The sequence below is a fragment of the Anguilla anguilla genome, chromosome 10 (genome assembly GCF_013347855.1).
Source record: "Anguilla anguilla isolate fAngAng1 chromosome 10, fAngAng1.pri, whole genome shotgun sequence".
NCBI classification, from domain to species: domain Eukaryota; kingdom Metazoa; phylum Chordata; class Actinopteri; order Anguilliformes; family Anguillidae; genus Anguilla; species Anguilla anguilla.
Genome location: NC_049210.1, coordinates 41045267 through 41062890, shown reverse-complemented (window position 1 = coordinate 41062890; position 17624 = coordinate 41045267). Strand labels below are relative to the sequence as shown.

General features: G+C 45.2%; 1 protein-coding gene across 4 annotated transcripts in view; it reads left to right on the top strand.

The window, feature by feature from the left end:
- LOC118237445 (tight junction protein ZO-2-like) overlaps positions 1–17624 on the top strand; it is an 87999-nt gene that overhangs the window by 20769 nt on the left and 49606 nt on the right. For 2 of the 4 annotated variants that reach the window (XM_035436156.1, XM_035436158.1), the window contains one exon: positions 6844–6979. The exons of 1 other annotated variant lie outside the window; for it this stretch is intronic. Coding sequence is in view for 1 of the 3 variants with exons in the window: in XM_035436154.1 (XP_035292045.1) it covers positions 16617–16667 (51 nt within the window). In the remaining 2 variants the exon portion in view is untranslated. Of the gene's footprint in view, positions 1–6843; positions 6980–16358; positions 16668–17624 lie in introns of those variants that run through there. One more of the 4 variants, XM_035436154.1, reaches the window with a different exon arrangement.

The window sequence follows — 17624 nt, the reverse complement described above, 5'->3', positions numbered from 1 at the left end:
GGGATTTGAACTGGTAACCTCCCGGTCACATGACTTGCTTACTACTGGATAGTTGCTCAGGCAAGATGCTCGTTTAATGACGGTAACGTGGAATGTCTGTCATCCTACTGGTGCTGCAGACTGCAGGGCCTGCTTGTTTCTTTTTGTCTGATTGGTCTGATTGGTTTAGGTGTGAGTTAAGGTTACTATTAAGTCTGTTTCAGTGATTTTAATTTGTGGCATTTACAAAATTGCTTTCACAAAACACATTGCCATTTTGGTGGGGTTCAGACATGTAAATTGAATCTGACACATGACAAAAAATATAGAAACACTCATCAGTCCTGACTCCAGTTGTTCTGGAAATAGAGATACATTTAGAGAGCGAACATAAGGGAAGCTTTCTTCCACTGTGGCCTTAGCCAGGTACCAGGGTGTGTGTGTAAAGTCAGCCAACTCTCCTCAGAAAAAACAATCATGATCGCTGCCGTCTGGCAACCTGGGGTCAGTAAGATGGGCTCTAAATCCCCATAAAAAGGAAAATGGCGGATCCTGTGGAGTGAAACTGTCAAATGAGGGCTGTCTGTCTTTCTCCTTCTCATTTACGCGCACCTTTGCGATTCCACAGTGTCACATACCATTTGTGTGTTTGTGCGTGTGTGTGTGCGTGCGTGTGTATACGTGTGTGTGTGTCTGTGGTATGTGTGCAGGGGACAAGGCAAGGTATGGGGAGAAAGAGTATAAAATGTTCATATAAAGCCTATAGAGTGATTGGTTTTTTTTTTTTTGGGGGGGGGGGGGGTTGCTTCAATATTCATGCACTGCGGCTGCAGGGGTGCACTGCAACAGGGAGGAAGTTTGCTGCTCTCAGCATGTCGTCCCCCCTGCCCCCCCTCCCCCCCCGCCACATCACCGTGTCCCCTGTGCTCCCGAGCTTGCACTTTTAACCTTGTACCCCCCCCCCCTTCCAGACCTTTACTGGGCCTTCACATTCCTCTCTCTTTCGGTTTCATCTTTTTTTTTCCTTCTTTTTTTAAACGGGATTTGGCCAACTCCAAATGCCACCCATGCCATGAATGTTTAATGAGCTTCAGCAATTTATGGCCTTCTAATGCCAAGTAGGCTGCCTTTTTTTTTTTTTTTGGGAGATTTGTGGGGGCGAGATCCTGCCCTGAATATCATCCCTGCGCTTCTGCGTCTTCGTAATGAAAACTGTGGAAAAGGGGGGTCGGGAGAAACAGGGGGGTCGGGAGAAACAAGCCGCGCACGTCATTACTTTGCGAGGATCGTTACTCATCTCCGCGGCAACCTGGACCCCTGCAGGGGGGGGCAGCGCTTGGTGGACTCTGCGTCCTGGGTGCGCCCGTGGCGGTTGGACCCGTGTTTTTATCGACGGATCCCTAATAAAACGCCCGCCTGGCGCAGAAGGGCTTTGGGGCAGGGGCCGGGACACTCCGCATCTCTAACGGGGGCGATGGATTTCGGTTTCAGCCTCTGCTCGGGGGGGCCGACCCAGCGGCCTGCTTCACGGGGAAACGGTCTCGACGTTTTACCACCAAATTGCGACCCTGCGCTTTGTCTAAATGCGCCTTTTTTCTTTCCTTCTTCCCGCAGTTTTTTGTTGACGGTCCCTTGGGAATCTGCTATTGAGCTGTGGGGAGAGGGGGCACCCATAGGATCTTACAGTGGTGTATTTTGGAAATTGCTTATTAGCGAGCCAATGCATACGACTTGCACACCGCACCACCCGCCCCAACTGCTGCCAGTTTTGTATGTGCGGTGGCTGTCTGTCTGAGTGTGTACATCTCTGTCCTGATGTCAGGTGTGGGGTGGTCTGGTTCGGGGGCAGGTGTAGGGACCAGAGAGGCGATGCAGCAGGCTGTTCGAGTCCTGGGAGCTGGGCGGGACAGAGTTCTCTCTGCGGTCACATGTCTGCCCCCCCCCCCCCCATGGGCCTCTGTTTTTCGGTGTCACATCTGACACGAGCAGCTCCCACGACCCGTTCCATTCTGACAGTCTGAGTGATGACTGGACCTGACAGTGTGTACCACACACACACACACACACACACACACATATATGTACTCATGTTTGCATTTACTAGCATAAATGCAGACACTACCTGCCTTTGTTGTCAGTGAACGTGTTTTCATTTCATTTGTGTGTGTGTGTAAGAGAGAGAGCAAGAGAGAATGAGTCTATGTGTATGTGTGAGAGAGGAAATGTGTGTGTGTGTGTGTGTGTGTGTGTGTGTGTGTGCACATGCCCCATGGTCAAATAGCTTGGGCTCAGGTTTCTCAGTGTTGTCAGTGACACTCCAGCATTTGCGCAAAACTCGATGTGACAGTAAAGGCTAGGGGATGGTGGGATATGCCCAGGCTGTCAGTCAATGCTCTGGGGAAACATCTCTCTCTCTCAGTCTCTGGCTCTCTTTTTCTCCATCGCTCTCTGTGTGATTGTGTGATTGTGTGTGTGATATTGGCGTTCTGGGTGACTGTTGGCATCTCGCTAGGCGCTAGGCCTGGACAGCGTGTGTGTGTGTGTGTGTGTCTGTCTGTGTGTGTATGTATGTATGTGTGTGTGTGTGTGATGTTCACTGTACACCACATGGAATGTGTGATATTGGCATTCTGGGTGACGGTTGGCATCTCGCTAGGCCTGGACAGCGCGTGTGTGCGTAAGCGTATGTGTGACTGCCCGCTCTGTAGGCTACGTGGAATTTGGATACTCCTTCTCTGTGTGACTTCAGGCACCTGCGTCTCTTGGCTTGGAGCACGAGTGTGTGCGCTGACATGTGCATTGACATGTGCGTGTGCGAGCATGTGCGTGTGCGCTGGCGCGTGCGTGTGCGAGTATGTGCGCTGACATGTGCGTGTGCGAGCATGTGCGTGTGCGCTGGCGCGTGCGTGTGCGTGTACGCTGACATGTGCGTGTGCGAGTATGTGCGCTGACGTGTGCGAGCATGTGCGTGTGCGCTGACATGTGCGTGTGCGAGTATGTGCGCTGACATGTGCGTGTGCGAGCATGTGCGTGTGCGCTGACATGTGCGTGTGCGAGTATGTGCGCTGACATGTGCGTGTGCGAGCATGTGCGTGTGCGAGGATGTGCGTGTGCACTGACGTGTGCGTGTGCGAGCATGTGCGTGTGCGCTGACGTGTGCGTGTGCGAGCGTGTGCGTGTGCGCTGGCGCGAGCGTGTGCGTTGACGTGCGTGTGCGAGCGTGTGCGTGTGCGAGGATGTGCGTGTGCACTGACGTGTGCGTGTGCGAGCATGTGCGTGTGCGCTGACGTGTGCGTGTGCGAGCGTGTGCGTGTGCGCTGGCGCGAGCGTGTGCGTTGACGTGCGTGTGCGCTGGCGCGTGCGTGTGCGAGCGTGTGCCTTGACGTGTGCGTGTGCGTGTGCGAGCGTGTGCGCTGACATGTGCGTGTGCATGTGCGAGCATGTGCGCTCACATGTGGGACTGCCAGTCCCATTAGGGTACTGAGGTGTGGGGAGATGCATGCTGGATTTGGTCCAGCGCACTGCTTTAATCTAACCGCACAGGAAATGGGTCACATCAGTTTGAACCCGACCGTTTGTCAAAGCTGACATGTCAATCAATCTGATCTTTAGCGCTTGTGTGTGTGTGTGTGTGTGTGTGTGTTGAATCAGGTTAAGTGTAGCGCAGTTGTGATTTAGAGCAGTAATTTAATAGTGGGAGCAAATTGTAGTCGCTGCCATTAATGAAGCGTGTAATTGCAGCAAGGTTGTGCTGTTCACTGGGGGGTTATGGGTAATTAACACGCTGCTTTCTGGGTCACCATTGATTTTTCAGAGCCTACAGGGAATACAGCCTTTGGTTTCCTGGTGGCTAGGTGGTTGGGTTGCAGGGTTGCTGGGTAGCCAGGTTAAGCCACATTATTGTTGTTCCAATTCTGACTGCGTTAGTGTGGGCTGTGGCCAGTAGTCCCGCAGGGCAACACATATATTAATGAGCGCTTTTGAACAGGGAAGAGGGGAAAGGCAAAAAAAAAAAAAACAGTAAAATTAAAGATATAGTTAACGATTATTTCCAGTGTTGCTAATTATGGAACAGCTTGTCTCTTCTGACTTATTGGAAAAAGGATGACTGTATACCCCGATACTGAGCATTAGTCAAATTACATTTGAACTACTGCATCATCAAATCATAATTCATTATCCATCTTTCAACATATGAACATGCTGCTTGGGGGGGGGGGGGTTTCAACTAGCAGTCACATGATTGCCAGACTGCCTCAGGGACTGTGGGATTCTTTTTTTTTAATGACAGCGCCTTATTTTGACGCCAGAGGACACCACGCCCAGAAGTACATATAGGAAAATTTGGCTTTACTGAAGCTAAAATAGGCGGGGCAACCGGTCACTCACTGATTAGAACCAATCGTTGCATTCTGCTCTGGACAGCCCAAGCCTGTTTCATTGGTTCAGACAACTGAGTGGCAGCTGCACCCGTTACAGCCTGACGAGCAGTTGTCATGCGCTGCTTGCGTTTCTTCCATACACTTATCTATTTTATTTTTTGTTTGTTTAGTTTTAGCTGTCCGTCTTGCTCACCCGAGCGTGGGGAATGAGCCCTCTCTTCACACGAGGTCGAGCCGCTGGTCGCCCAGAGAAGGGTTGGGGTCACGGACGAGTGTGCGGACTGCTGGGAGGAGGGGGGGTGAGGGGGGGCGTTGCCTCGTTAAGCCATCGGGATTGATTTGACGGGCTTTCCGTGATTGACTAACAAGGCCCTGGATGGCTGGTCTTCAGAGTGGCCAGAATAAATGCCCCCGTGCAGCCATCCATCATGTTGCTTCCCCCCCCCGAAATGGATTTCTGAGGGGGGGGGGGGGGTGAAGTTGTCTGTGACAAGGCCACATTCTGATGTCTATGGTGCCAAAGGGCAGCAAACATCCATCAAGGGCCCCACAGCCCCACTCCACCCCACCCCCCCACCCCCACCCCACCCCACCCTGCCTCGTGTGATGTTTAAATCTCTCTCTGGCTGTAAATCGTCCGCACAGGGCTTGGTAAGATGGAAAAATAACACCCTTGATCAAATCCGATTGCTTCGGTGATTACTTCGGTGTGCGGCATCTGTCTTATGCTGCTTTTTGAATTTATTATTGGTAGATTTATATTTTTTAAAATTGTAATTCTGCTTCTCTGATTGGCTGAGACCATAGCGTTAGTTAATAATAACACAGCTGAAGATGCATATTTATCCGATCTGCCGACCCTTTTAATTTCCCTGAGAAATCACGTGGGCCCAAACGTTCCGTTTCAATTAGCGCACAGTTTCCCCTTCGCGAAGCTGTTTTTGCGCTATAACCTTTGCCGTTAATGGCGGCCTCGTTTACGTTCAACGGAAACCTATTTATCATACGTGGCATTCTGAACGTAACTGCCACGCCGCGGCTTTTTCTTTTACGACCAGCAAAATGAAGCGAGCCTCTGCTTTGTTTGTTGCTCAGAAATAGGAATGCAGAGGTTCGGTTCTCTTCGCCGCTGTTGTCTCCGCCTTCACCTCATGACAGAACTATGCCAGAAGGGACTGTACTAAAGCTAGATCTCTGCCGTAAATTAGTTAAAAGAAGAGAACGAGGAAGCAAAAATGTAATATAAAGAGGGGTGACTTGGGGGATTACGACCTTGTTAGCTGTGCTACGGCTCTGTGTTGCTTATTGCTGTTTGTCCTTGACTGCCAGCTCCCAGGGTGGAAGTTTTTGATTAAATCTGTCCTTGACAGCTCCTTCCTCCCTGTGATTGGAGCTTGGTCAGATGTCATGTCGGCCTTCTCTTTAAGTAACTCTTTTCAAACCTTTTCCTCTCTGTTCATGAGGCTGGGTACTTAACCTGTGGCCTTTGTTTTTAAGGATAAAAAAAACTGACGCTTCATTGGACACCATGAAGAAACGTAGACACCTCTGGCAGCACAGACACAATGGCAGGCTGTAGTTTGGCTTCACGCCATCAGCCAACAATGACCAGACACCAGTGATTCCAATCGCTTTTTATTTTTTTAATTATTTTTTTTAAACCTCCTTGCTTCCCTTACTTCCAGACATCAATTCCACATATTTTATGACCAGTTTGGCCTTCCATACTAGGAACACGGATGCCAGGAAAGGAAGCAAGAAAGGATAAAATAAGCGATTGGAATGCACCCCAGGTTTAATTGGGTTTTCGTTGGCCGGGATTCCTCACCATTACATTGGTTTCACCCCGTGGCACACCAGGCTGTCCCACAGGTTTGCAGTTCTCACCAGTGTTGATACCATCTCTCTCCTGTAGTACTGTGTGGCCTGTAGGGTATAAAATGGTCACTGGCTCTCCTGTAGTATTGTGTGTGGTCTATAGAGTGTAAAACAGTCCCTGGTTTGTGGTGACTACCAGAAAAGTGCACACTCTTCATGCATTGAATTCCAGTCATTATGATTTGAACCAATCATAATATTCTTCTTTAGGAAGTAGTATGTTCTGATTGGTCACGTGTAGGAGCTCCATCCACTATGTCATTTGTACAGTCTGAGTCTCCTATCATTACCCAATGATGTGGCTGGATGTTTATATTTAGACTAAAAAACAGGTTTACCTTATTTTTGCATTTTTGTCTGAAAGCCTTTGAGGCGAAGAGGCTTTCCCACACCACAACAGCCTGCCATACCAACAACCCTTCAGTTTTCAACCCTTCCCAAACCTTTAGAGATCTTAAGAATTTTTTTAAAAACCACACGTCCCCATTTAGAGCCACAATTCGAATTCAGTCCCACAACACATTACGTACCTTCCTCCCCCGGCTGCGATTCTGTGAATCAGTGTCTGCAGGCTAATCGTGCTAATGGGGCTGTCTCCTTGTAGGGACCAGTACGCCACAGACTTGCTCTTCGGCAGCTGTTCCCGGGACAGCTTTTACTGGAACAGGGAACCGCGCTACCTGTACCTGTACGAACCCCGACGAGTCTCGGTTCCCAATTTCGCTCAGCGCCACCGGCAGGTATTTTCATTTTTCGTTCTTTTGCCTTGTTTACCTTGTTTGTGAATATATTTATCATTTATTCTGTTTTTCTTTTTTTGGTTTGTTGAGGTGTGTTTTTCCACTTAAGGGAGCTCTATGAGCGAAACCAAAGACCGAGGAAATAGTTTAGACCCACCAATCGTTTGTACAACTGGCCTATGCTGACCAATAGCCCTGTGGGTGTTTGATAAACCCAGCCTAATACCTTCCCTAGGAGTTCATTTTGAATTAATTTTTTTTTCTCATTAATTTATATCTGCTTTTGAGAGAACAGCCTGTGCTACGTATAATTCTACATACCCTGCCTGGTTTAACAGCAGACCAACACAAGCATAGGTGTACACATCCATACTAAGTACCAGTTTTCATTTAATTGTTTTCGGTGTTGGTTTCTTTTTATTTGATTTTGTTTCCATTTACTTAAGCTTCTGTTCAAGGAGGTAGGCCTATACGTTCTCATAAGGATTAATCTCAACATTTACCATTATGGTCAGAGTAGCCAGTTAGTGTGTATATGCGCATAAATAAATTATATGGAGAATAATACAAGGTAGTCCTTTCAGTTCTATTACTACAGTTAATTCCAGTGCAGTTGTTTCATTGAAGTTTGATAAGCATTTAACACACTGAAGCTGAGAAAATTGGAACAAAATTTCTCTTAATTTAAAAAAAAAATATTTCTGTTTTATCCATAATATAGGTGTTGCAGTTAAAATAGTCTTAGATGTTTTCTGCAGGTTTTTCTGTATCCATGTGAACAATATAAATTTTCCTGTATTTATGTTTTGCGTTTCCCCTCTCTAATTTGCTGTGGGCTGTTTGACGTCAAAGACCTAAAATAGCCCAGCACATGTTGTTGTCAATGATCTTCTCTCTTGACTATATTTAATTAAAACAGTCTGGTTTTGAAAAGCTATTTCAGTCATGACTTTACAGGAAAATCAGGACACCCACACACCTCAGACTGTTCTGAAAGTAATTACGAAGCCAACTTGTTTTATTTTTTAAATTCTTTTATGTTTTCTTTTAATGGCCAATCAAAGAAGTGGGTTGTGTTGGTCACAATCGCTTTGCGGTGGTGATGATAATGAATGATAAAAATATGCACTAAAATAACTGCTCAGTAACACTTTAAAATAAGGTCACATGAAATGGCATTAACTAATGTAGTTGTTAACATGAATTAATGATGTACATATACATTAATTAAGCATGAATTTACCTTTTCATTAGTTAGTACTTAACAAATACATTAACTAATGTAGTAGTTACATGATGATTTATACATTAACAAAACATAGAATAAACGTATAAATTAACCATTTTAACTCCAATATGAATTGGCATTAACTAATCTAGTGGTTAACATGAATTAATGATGTACAAATACTTTAACAAAGCTGTACAGATGGACTTTTCAGTAGTTAGTATAATCACATTAGCTGATGCCAATTAATGTGACCTTACTGTCAAGTGTTACCTAACTCCTGTTTCTGGTGGTACAGCCACCACTGACTGTGATTCAATGACAATTACAAATATGTTCGTAGTTCGCCTCTTCCGAGCCACATTTCTAATTCAAGTCAGCAAATGAATTGAAAATTAATTCGCTAATTTAAAAGAAAAAAAAACGTTATGGGGCCTCTTTCGCCCCCTGCTGGTCATGTATGTATTTTTCGTCTGCACCCTGACACTGTGGAGCGACCTCCCCTCGACGTGCGTGTTCTTAAATCTATATTTAAAACTCACCCATTTTATATTTCTCTCAGTTTGACCTAATTCCCAGTTTACAGTGTCTCTCCCTGAACCCTCATCACATCTCTCTCTTATGTTTGAATGCGATGTATTGTGGTTCATTGCAATTATCTTTACCACACCATAAGTAACTGCTCATAACTGAATAGAATTTTTTTCATTAAAAGTTCTTCATTATTCATGATCATCACCGCAAAGTGATTGAGACCTGCCGAACTCACCTATTTGATTGACCATTCAAATAAATCATAAAACATGTAAACATAAACGTAGGCTGTATATAAATAAACATGTCTAAAAAATAAAAATAAAAAAGTCATTGAAAATATTTTTAAATTAGTTTTCACGATTTTGTCTTTTTTAATCTATCAGGAGATAAACAGACGTTAGAGTATCTGACGTTAAATGTGCAGTATTTTTTGGTGATTTAAAATTTTTCTTGGAGCCAAGCTCTAGAGCTAAATAAAGGGGTTTTCTTCAGGAAATTGCCATCTTCGTGTCTCTCGAAGGAGACAGAATAAAAGCAGTGTCATCGGCGCAAAATTGACCAAGAATGCAGGACACATCTGTTTCCTTATAAATTATCCGTTCGGATTATTTTCTCGTCTTACTTCACTTGTTTATAAAATGCGCTAAACGTCTCGGAGTACCGCCCACGGGACGTCGCCTCAGTTTCTGAGAAACTCAATTAGTCATCACTAATCCTTGGAGCACCCAATGTTCATTTTACGTTAATGAGTCTAAGTATGATCAGCTTAATCTCTTGGGCCGACACGCGCGCATCTGTCAACGATCTGAAAACGACTCTAATTAAAAAGGAGGCTGAAGACACTAGCGAACGCTCTACGGGCTCGTGCTTGCGTAGCGCGGATAGTCCGTTGCGTTGAGTTAAGGCCACACGTTGGTAGACCCGACAGTTCCCCTCCCCATCACGTTAAATTCCAATAAAAGGCTATTTAACGTTTCAATCCTTAGGTGAGACATGAGGTGGTCATGCCAGACAAGATAAATCATAGTTTTACACAAAAGGGTTGGCATAAAAAGACCCAGGTTTTCTGGAACAAAATGCAGTAAGAAATGGCGTGATGAGAGGAGAGAGAGAAAACCAACATTTGTTGGCATATCATGTGAGATTTGCCTGCAGGAATAAATGCCATGAAGTATTAAATTTGATCTGGTATGTTTGGGGAATTTTTCCCCCCTGAAGGCAAGGGTTTTGCTTGTTTTTATGATGCCCAGATGATCTTGTATGTGGTAGTTTACCAGTGCATTGTAACTGTAGGAGAGCAGCTACTAGCACTCATGAAGTGTATTCGGTTTAGCTGCGTTCAACCCTTGAAATCACACAGGATGCAGCTGTCTAACTTGCACATAGCATTTCTTGGTATTTCCTTAATTTGCCCGTTCTTCCTATTCGGAATGCCCAGGAGGAACCGTGGGCCCAAGCTTCCGGAACATGCGCGGGGCAGACCCACGGCTTCTTTCCCGCAGAGCCTGCGCTGAGCTGCTGCTGCTGCGGCTCCTGGGACAGAGGCCTGCGCAGTCGAGCGCAGTCTAGAGCAGCCGGGGCTGCAGGGGCTTGATCTGACCAGAGGAGTTACTGGAGATCGATGAGTTCAGGGGTAGTCGCCCTGGCAACTGAAACCCCTCCCTCATTGGGCATTCGCACAGGGCCCCTCTGCAGTCACATAGCTGCACATTAGCTGGGCTACAGCTGGCTACTGGTAGCAGGACCCCTACAGGGAATCCAGGGCCTGTATTCATAAAGCATCAGGAGTGCTAGTCTTGGATCAGGTTGGCTTGTTGGCGTGCAATGGACGAGGTTAGGACATTGACAGGGGAAATCTAATCCAAGATCAGTGCTCCTGCTCAGATGCTTTATGAATACACACACCCTGATCTAGGGTTAGTTTGACATTTTACCTCAAAATGGATAAGGCTGCGATATTGACTGGGAAAACCTGATCCTAGATCAGTGGTCCTACTCTGAGACACTGGGGATACGGGCTCAGAAGTACCTATCTTGTGATTCCCCATCTGGTACATGCTGGGCACAACTGCTGTTTCTCTCCACCACAGTGAGGGATGTGACACTTTTGGGATGCGGTTGGGGAATTCGGGAGATCTACAGCCCTGACTGATGCCTCCATACAGATGGAACACCCCCCCCGCCCCCCACCCTACCTCCTCATTTATCTCCGCGTAGCTCACAGCTATTCTCCCTGCGTTGCCTGGGAGATGTGGTGAGGGGTGGGGCGAGGCTGCACCCTCTTCCCCTCTCCTCCTCTCCTGTCAGCAGTAACGGAAACCGTTAGCAACCCTGTACCAAAGGGGGGCCTGCTTTAATTTTTTTTTTACTGCGAGTTGATGGGAAATAATTCCACACCTGGACGTTGAGCCGGTGCCAGCACAGACTACTGAAGGGCCGTCCTGGGTCATTCTCTGGGAATTAATGAAGGTTGGGTGGGAATCATTATAGCCGAATCTTCCAGCTATCATTTTAACGGGCATAATTAATCAAAACTTAATTTAAATTTAAAGTTTTGTGGGAATAAATTGTTTGAATGTTAAAGCTGGGGCAATCCTGTTACCTGACCAAATTTTTTTTTTCTTCCCTGGGTGAATTTTTTTTCTCTCTCTCTGGGCTTCAGAAAATGTAGCCCTCCCCATCACTGTTTTTAAGTTCTTATGATCCTTTGCCAGATTGGCAGAGAGAATGAGTGATTTGCAGTACGAAGGGGCCAATCGTAGCTATGCCGCGATACTCAAGAATTTACACAGGCAGGATTGATTTGGCATGTCAGCTGCAAGCGGGGAGATGAATCCAGAAAGCATACACAGGAAGTGATGTAACAGTCGCACACGCACACGGTTCACAACATACACGTGCCCGGGACAGGAAGTCGCTGTCCTGTTCTCGGCTGCAGGGATCAAATCGATGCTGCAGTCAATCTCCACTCCCAGCGTCCTGCGCTTAAACTGCATTATGCAGGCTGGAAGGGTGTTAGCTTAATGCCTTTTATAACACACTGTATCAGACAGGAGAGTTTACAGACATGATTTCATTGGCAAATTAAATTTCCCAAGGGCCAAATTTACACTATATATTACATTACAATTATTTTTTTAAATAAATGACCCTTATGAAGAGAGAGCCCCTAGAGAAAGACACTCCCTGCATGATGTCAGGGTTATATTTAGTAGCGGTCTCTAAAGGACATAAAGCAATCAAAACAAATATGAAATCAAATAGCCTGTAGGTGTCCCTGTGAATATATTATACTTATGCACCATATGGGGGTTCTTTCCTTACACACACAATGGTGGAAAAATGCATTTTTAATATACATTCAAATAATGGAATGAAGAGCCTGTTACTATTTATATGTAATTTTATTTAATGTATAATGAGTGTGCTGTCACTCCCAGGTCTGTGAAAAGGGGTGGGGTGGGGGGAGTGACCTCACAGCTGTAGCCACGGGGTTGGGTAGGTTGGCAAGTGGCAGCCCCCTGAAAGATGCCATTCCTGAGTTCATTTATTTTTGGCATTTTTTAGTCCTCATGGAAACCAGGTATCCTCATACATGGTATTGTAATGTAATGTAATGCAATGTACAGTGAGTGTTGTGATAAGAGGGATTTGGGTGTGTCACAGGGACACACATCAAGAGATCTGGCTCCCTTTGACAGCTGATAGCAGGAGAGAACGTTCAACATTAAAGCCAAACGCCAGTGCCCCCCAGAGATATTTAGAATCTTAAAATAAGTATTTCCTCTTTAGTCGGCAGAAAGCGCACTACTGACTTGTACACAGTCCAAATCGCAAGAGACGCGGATAACCCGTTGTTTACACAGATGTGTGCGAAACGGGAATACCATCGAAGAGCAGACCACAAAAACCCTTAGACCAGAAAAGAGGCCTTTCTGTACGCGGTATTGTGCTTTGATGTGTCCCCCTAGTGTTCCCGTGAAGTATTGCTCTGGATGAGTCTCTTATACGCTTTATTTAATGGTCACTCGACCAGTCGCTCGCTTAAATGGTTTGAGGTCATCTGCTTTGCATAATTCCAGCGCGAGGACAGTGGCCTATGTTTTTTTTTTTAAATGCAGGATTATTCATCTTATTTTTGGCACAGGACTTGCTTACACTTTAAAAAAAAAAACCTATGATTTATTCATTCGCAAACTGATGGCTGCTTTGATCTGTCCCTCTTAGTGTCAGTACGTATTTCAGGCAATGCCAGGTGCCTTCATTTAAAATATTCTTCTTAGCCCTGGACTGGATGAGTACATTTCGCACAACTCCAGCTGAAATTGCCAGCGTTATTTAAAAATATTTGGCTCATATTGAGAAATAGCCAATGGGATTGTGAAGGTTTTCTATTTTTATGCACAGTTTAACACGCTGAAATGAGTTATATGGCACCCGCAGGACAAGGGGATTCGCCAGAAGTGCATGCGAATCGCACGTAACGGCTATCGAAACAATTTTTATTTTTTTCTAACTGTCAGCTCAGCAGTGCACTTGAGAGTGCGAGGACCCACCTTCTGTCTCCGTTGCTGGCACTCTCCCTCCTCTCCCTCCTCTCCCACACCTCTCACCTTATGTCCAGGATTGCTGACGCGTCGCCGCGGAGCCAAAAAGCCCCACCGCCCCCCCCCCTCTCCAGATGAAAACGGCGTGCAGCAGGCCGAAATGCTGATGGCTGCCAGATATCTGGAGCGCGTCGCCCCTTTTGATCCTCCGGGAGATTTTCCGCCCTCTGTTTGTTTTTTTCCCCGCCCTTAATTAACGTGTTCGACAAATTGACGAAACAGAAAATTCCGCCAAAACGCCTACAGGGGAAACAAAGAAATGCAGCTAACTGTGCTAAATTTACCCGCGTTAATCAATGCGCCTCTGTTGGTGGTTGCATGTAGGCCTTTGGTCTACTGTTAATGCTGCAGGCCTATGTGAAGGCTAGCCTATATTTTTGCGCCGGCTCACTGTCAGTTCAATCGCTTTTTCCATGGGCCAAATTACCACTGGAACATTGTGCGTGGGTAGCCTACACGCTAAAACAAATTCCTTTGCATGATGCTGAACCTCTCTGGTTTTGTCCTGTGAGTGTTAGGTGATTGAGAATTTTTGGGCTGGGTTCGTCCCAGATGCTGTCTGGGTATACGCACTGAATATGCTGATTCATTCATTTATTTTTTCCAAACAATTCCTGCTTTTGTCTGAGTCTAAAATTGGCTTTGGAAGAGCTACCTACCACAGTATCAACCGCTTTTGAGAATAGGCCCACAAACCCAAAACCCGAAACATGATTTTAAAGAGAAAGGAAAAAAGCAAGTGAGTGAAGGAAAAGAGGATTTCTTTAGCTGGCCCTTGGCATACTGTATAGGGATGCTTCCTATAAGGGACACTGGTTTTGCGTTTACTCAGGAGGGCTACGGTTCTGCCCAACCAACAGGTCCCCTCAGCCCAAACAGCTCATAGGGACTGACTGTCACCACTCTCCCTCAGTCAACATGGCTCCCCTCTACATACACATAATTATGCTGTTTGAGATGGATATCAGGCAGTTGAACGTTTGCTTCCTACACATTCGCCCACCCAGAGATATGGCTACTGTGTGTACTCATCAACCCCTCACACACACACGCACACACACACACTGCTAAATGATCATGGCTATTCCTGATGTGTTTGGCTAGTATGTGAGCAGTATTTAGCAGTTTTGGCCAGTGTGTGAGGGGGGCAGTGGCAGGAAGGGTGGGGGTGGGGGTAATGGACCATCTGACCTACATAGGGCTTATAAACGTCATGAGCAACAGATGCACACACACACACACACACACGCACATGCATACACACAAACAGGCGCATGCGCACAGACAATCGACGTGGGGTCTCCGGCATAGCCAACGCCACGGTATCACGCCCGTAACGTTAATTGAACGTGATTGTGACCTCATGCGTAGCAGGGGAGGTTAGGAACTGACAAAAGACCACTGTATTTTATGTTGTTTTTTTTTTTTTTGTTTTTAGAGAAGGATTTGGTTGGGGAGGTCTAAAGCGAGCAATGACCGCATACACTGATGTCAGCCTTTTGTGATCGTGTGAGCCCTATTCATGTTATGTCTCAAGGAAGCCATTACATGAACCCTTTATGCAGAAACCCACCTCTCTCACATTAACAGTAGAGATCCTTTTAATGGCCTTTGGGTGTATTTCCCTACATAAGTTGAGCACACACAAGCTGAACATACCTGCTTAATGGCATGCTACGCGCTCTGGATAAAGGAACATTTTATTCAGATGAATAATGCAAAGTCATTTGGCAGCTTTCCATATGCAGTATCCTGAGACAATGAGTTCACTTCATAGAATGCTGCATGTGGATTCAAACCTGCACACACCATAAAAACATTAATACAAAATATTTAAAAAATAAATAAAAATAAAAAATTAATAAATAAACCAGGTCAATAAAGAACATCTTTTATTGAAAGGGTAGGCCCTAAAACCATTGTCTGCTATTGCAGGCTTTGCCCAGCCAGGGCTGAAGCGAATGACCACATTCTTTTCAGATGGCAAGATGAAAAAACAGAGGGCCAAGATACATGAAATTATTTTAGGAGACATTGGGTAGCATTGCTTTGGATTACAGCTTGTTCAATTTGTGTGAGCTCAGATAGCCAAAATTGTTTGTTGTAACTTGGCCTCATTTTGATATCAAAACTTTTAACGACAGGACTAGATTTAGATCATTTTAATTAATGACTTGTAGACAGGGCTCTGTACGCATGAGTAACTTTTTTTTTTTTTTTGGAGATTATGAATACATTCAAGGTGCATTATAGCCTGCTCTCTCGGTTTGCTGACCATAAGTGGTTAAGACAGAATTGTGCATGCGTAGGCTACTGTAGACTTTGAACTTTCCAGCTTCCTAGCTGAAGTTCAAGCCTTTTGTTTAGTTTAAATTCATTGGTGTGCAGTTTGTTAATGAATGATGATTCCACCAATTGGGCACAGGTATTGGGGAGTACACCTCTTTCTCATTTGGAGAATTACATGCAGCATTGCAAAATAAAAATAGAGAAATCATCGCGATTTCTTAAAACCTGTTTACAACGCACATTCTGTTAAAGAAAACATGACCCATATTAAACACCGTGAACTGTGCGCCACCATGCAATGCAGTTTGGGGACACGGGTGAACATGATAAACAGACCAATTTGTCTCTACACCAAAGCTGGTCTCTGTACTCGCAAGTGTTTCTGTATGAAGCGCTACAATGAAACCATTTTATGTATACACACAAACCGCAATTGTTTGCTTTGGAACTTTGGGACAACAGTTAAAAATCGATGTCACCACGGCGGAGGAAGCCATCGTGTTCAAAGGGGGAGCGGGGCAAAATACGAAACGTGCAATTGTTCATTGGTTAATTTTACATGGGTGGACATACGTCGAGGACTTCACACTGAGTACACTAATACCTTTGATGTAAGGTGAAAGAAACCGGGAACGTTAAGGGGTCATTATTTTCGCACAATTGAGATGACACCTCCCTCCTCGCCTTGGTACATTCTGAAAGTAGGTTGTTCTTGGTCGAAATGTGTAGCCTACTCTGTAAGAATGTTTCGGCTCCCCTCGACTTCACTGGGATTGTTGCTTAAGAAGTCTATGTGGGTAGCGAGGTCCAGATCCTTCATTATAACATTTGCCGGACCGACGACAAGAGTCATGATCTGTTTCCGAGGTTAAAGACCGCAAAGAAGTCTTATTCTCCCCGTAGTTGTAGTTATCTGCAGGTTGTTTTACGGTTAAGATCTGTTCTTTTTTTTATTTGACCACGTTGTAAGTGTAGGATGCCGGTGAAAGGGGGACGAGTGGCTTACCCGAGCAAAAAGGAGCAAGTCGTAAGTAACTTTGAAATAATTTGACTTTAATGGTTTATCCTAAATTGCAGGCAAATTGCCACCCAGTGGTGCCACCGTAACTCATTTTATTGGCTTGGACTCGCGCAGGGGCTTCGGCTCAAACGTAATTTTGGGCAGAGGCATTGCCGAGAGCTTATTAAGTTTGCCTGAAGTTTGTCACGGGGCTCTCTGTGGAATGTGAACTTCACCTGTTGTTTTTCTCCTAGTTCTGACTTTTAAAAACTGAAAATGTCTATCCAGTCTTACTGGCTACTTCAGTGTTTTCTTAAATTGTGTAATTGTTTATACTTGATGTGCTGGGCGAAATTTGTCACCTAACGGTAATAGTGGGCAGATGATCATAAATGAAACGTTATGACGCAGGACAGTCTTTGGTATCCAGAAAACATTTCATACTTTGTTTATTGTATTCCGTAGTAACGCATAATTACATTTAATTTTTAACGTATATTAAAACTGGCCTTTGAACTCTGAATAGCAAGATGGTTGAGTATTTGCTCGTCTTTTAACAACCTGAAATTAGTGTGCGTATATCTTCTGAGTTTCACTGTAAGTAGGCAGCATGAATAAATGCACATTTGGCCATTGGCGAACTGTATGGAAATTGGGCGATTTTTTAACGTGACTAATGCGATCCTTTCGTCTTGAGTCACCAAGTGCGTTGTCCACGTAGCTTCCGAACGACTGCTGTGAAGTTTCGCCGATTTACAGTGCGGGCCAATTCTTAAGTTTTGAGCTCAAGGGATTTCTGTGTAAAAATAACATTCCGCTCCCAAAACCGCGGTTGCTGCTATGGCGTCCCAGTTATCGTGCCTTTTATAGGACATTTCCATTTGAGCAAAATGATGGGTTGTGTGGTAGCCTACGCGGCTCTTCCCAGATGAACGCTGCGTTCTTCCGCGCAGGAATTTTCTTTACTATTTTAAGAACGGACGG